Consider the following 1,872-nt stretch of genomic DNA (forward strand, 5'->3'; position numbering starts at 1 on the left):
GCAGGGGGCTGTGGGATGCCCAGATCCTTCCCTGCACTATCTGGTGAAGGCAGCAGGTCCTGCCCACACTCACACACAGCTCCAGCAGCAAGCCATGCTCTACAGGGCAGCAGGGGGCAAGGGGTGTGCTGGGGGACACGGTGGGTGGACAGTAAAAGGCACAGGCAGAAGCCAAGGCTAAAAGGACAGAAAAGATGTCTCCAGGGCAGGGTCGCTGTAAACACACCGCGGCAGAGGAGCCTCATATTTCTGGTTGCTGGTGGGGGCAGAAAGCTGGCACCATTCATCACACAGATGGAGAATCCCGACCACCACCCCCATCACACTGCATCCAGAGAAAGCACAAGCCTCACGGAGTCTGAGCCCCACCGGCTCTGCCAGGTTGCCCGTATGCTGCCACGTCGTGGGGTTTCCACAGGACCCTGTTCCCAAAGTGGGAAACAGTCTAGAAAAAAACTGGGAGAACTGGATCTCCATCTCCCACCCAGTGTTTTGCCCTTCTCATGTAATCCCATTGGGAAGGGAAGTCTGCACCATCATCCCTCCTCCACAGGGCATGGACAAAGGCTCCCCAGCCCCACAGGAGCAGCTACAGTGACTGATCACGCTTCAAAACAGCTTTGCAGAGATGCTGGAACCAGGCAGGGCTTCACCTCCTGGGAAGCGGGTTTTAGCATCCACCATGTGCTGCGGCCAAACCCCAGGTGTCCCAGGTCAACTCTACCCTGGATGGACACTGGCCTTGAAGACGATGATGGCAATGAGCATATCTGACAGGGATGTCCTGCTGACGGTCCTGCCCCTGCTGACGGTCCTGCCCTGCACCTCACACATCGCACGCAGGTGCCACCGAGCTGTGGACCTGTGGGAGGATCTCCTGTCCTCCCTGGGTAGCTGGTTTGGGGAAGGGTCCCCAGTTTTCACAGGCGGGAGGCTGAGGATTAGAGGGGAGAGGTCCCAGGACTCCTGCTGTCCCAGGTTTCCCACCAACCCTTCCCCACCACCACCATCAAGGACCAGCTACCTGCAAGCACCACCCCAGAGCAAAGGATTACATTTACGGGGACCCACCTCATCCCACCTCTCCCAGAAATTCACCGCAGGGCGGGTGCCTTATCCCTTAGGGTTGCATCACCGAACACTGGCAGGGGGGTCAGAGGACTAGTGTACCACCACCAAGCCAGCACGTGTCCCCTCCCCAGCCACCCCAACTCTCCCAAGCAGAGACAAGTGAAGCGGAGCAGGCAAATGGGAGAGCTGGACTGGGAAAGCAAAGCCACTGGCTACAAGAATGTCACATCGTCCTGAGACTGGAGCCAGCGCCAGTGGGCATCGTACTCCAGGTGCAGTTTGCTGTTGAGTTTGCAGTTCTCAAAGTCAGCCTCAGCTTTCCGAGCCTTCCCACCCGCGTTCCCCTTCCCCAGCCTCTCCCCAGCCCCTGGCAGCAATTTGGGGTCTCTGCCTGGTTCCAGAGAGGAGGGCTGCTGGCCCAAATACCCGTTGGCCACCTGGGGCTCCTTAGCAAAGTGGTGATCCGGGGGCAGTCCCGGCGGGGAGAGGTCCACATGGGGCCACTCGTGCTCTGCTTTGCCCTTCTCTTGCTTTGCAAGACCCCTCTCGGAGTCAATCCTGACCCAATCCTGCTCCGCTCTGAGTGGGGCTCTGCCCGGCACGGCTGCGGCGGTGGTTTCAGCGGCGTTTTGGGAATACTCATCCATGTCATCGGCTAACGTGTCCAAGTAGCTGCCGACGGAGATGCTGTCCAGCCTGTCGTTGGGGTCCTGCAGGCTGTCCCAGCTGCCCCGCCGTGAGGCCGCCTGGCTCTCCACCAGGCTGTACTGGCTGGGGGGCGGGGGGGGGGGGGGGGCGGGG

General features: G+C 60.3%; 1 protein-coding gene across 1 annotated transcript in view; it reads right to left on the minus strand.

Moving 5' to 3' along the window:
- Positions 1-1,283: 1,283 nt before the first annotated feature.
- LURAP1 (leucine rich adaptor protein 1) overlaps positions 1,284-1,872 on the minus strand; it is a gene marked incomplete at its 5' end in the record, with an annotated part of 1,794 nt that continues 1,205 nt past the window's right edge. Inside the window, one exon of the mRNA XM_010088203.1 lies at positions 1,284-1,842. Coding sequence (XP_010086505.1) covers positions 1,284-1,842 — 559 coding nt within the window. The remainder of the gene's footprint in view (positions 1,843-1,872) is intronic.

This window comes from Pterocles gutturalis, unplaced genomic scaffold (assembly GCF_000699245.1).
Source record: "Pterocles gutturalis isolate BGI_N339 unplaced genomic scaffold, ASM69924v1 scaffold4607, whole genome shotgun sequence".
Taxonomy (NCBI): Eukaryota; Metazoa; Chordata; class Aves; order Pterocliformes; family Pteroclidae; genus Pterocles; species Pterocles gutturalis.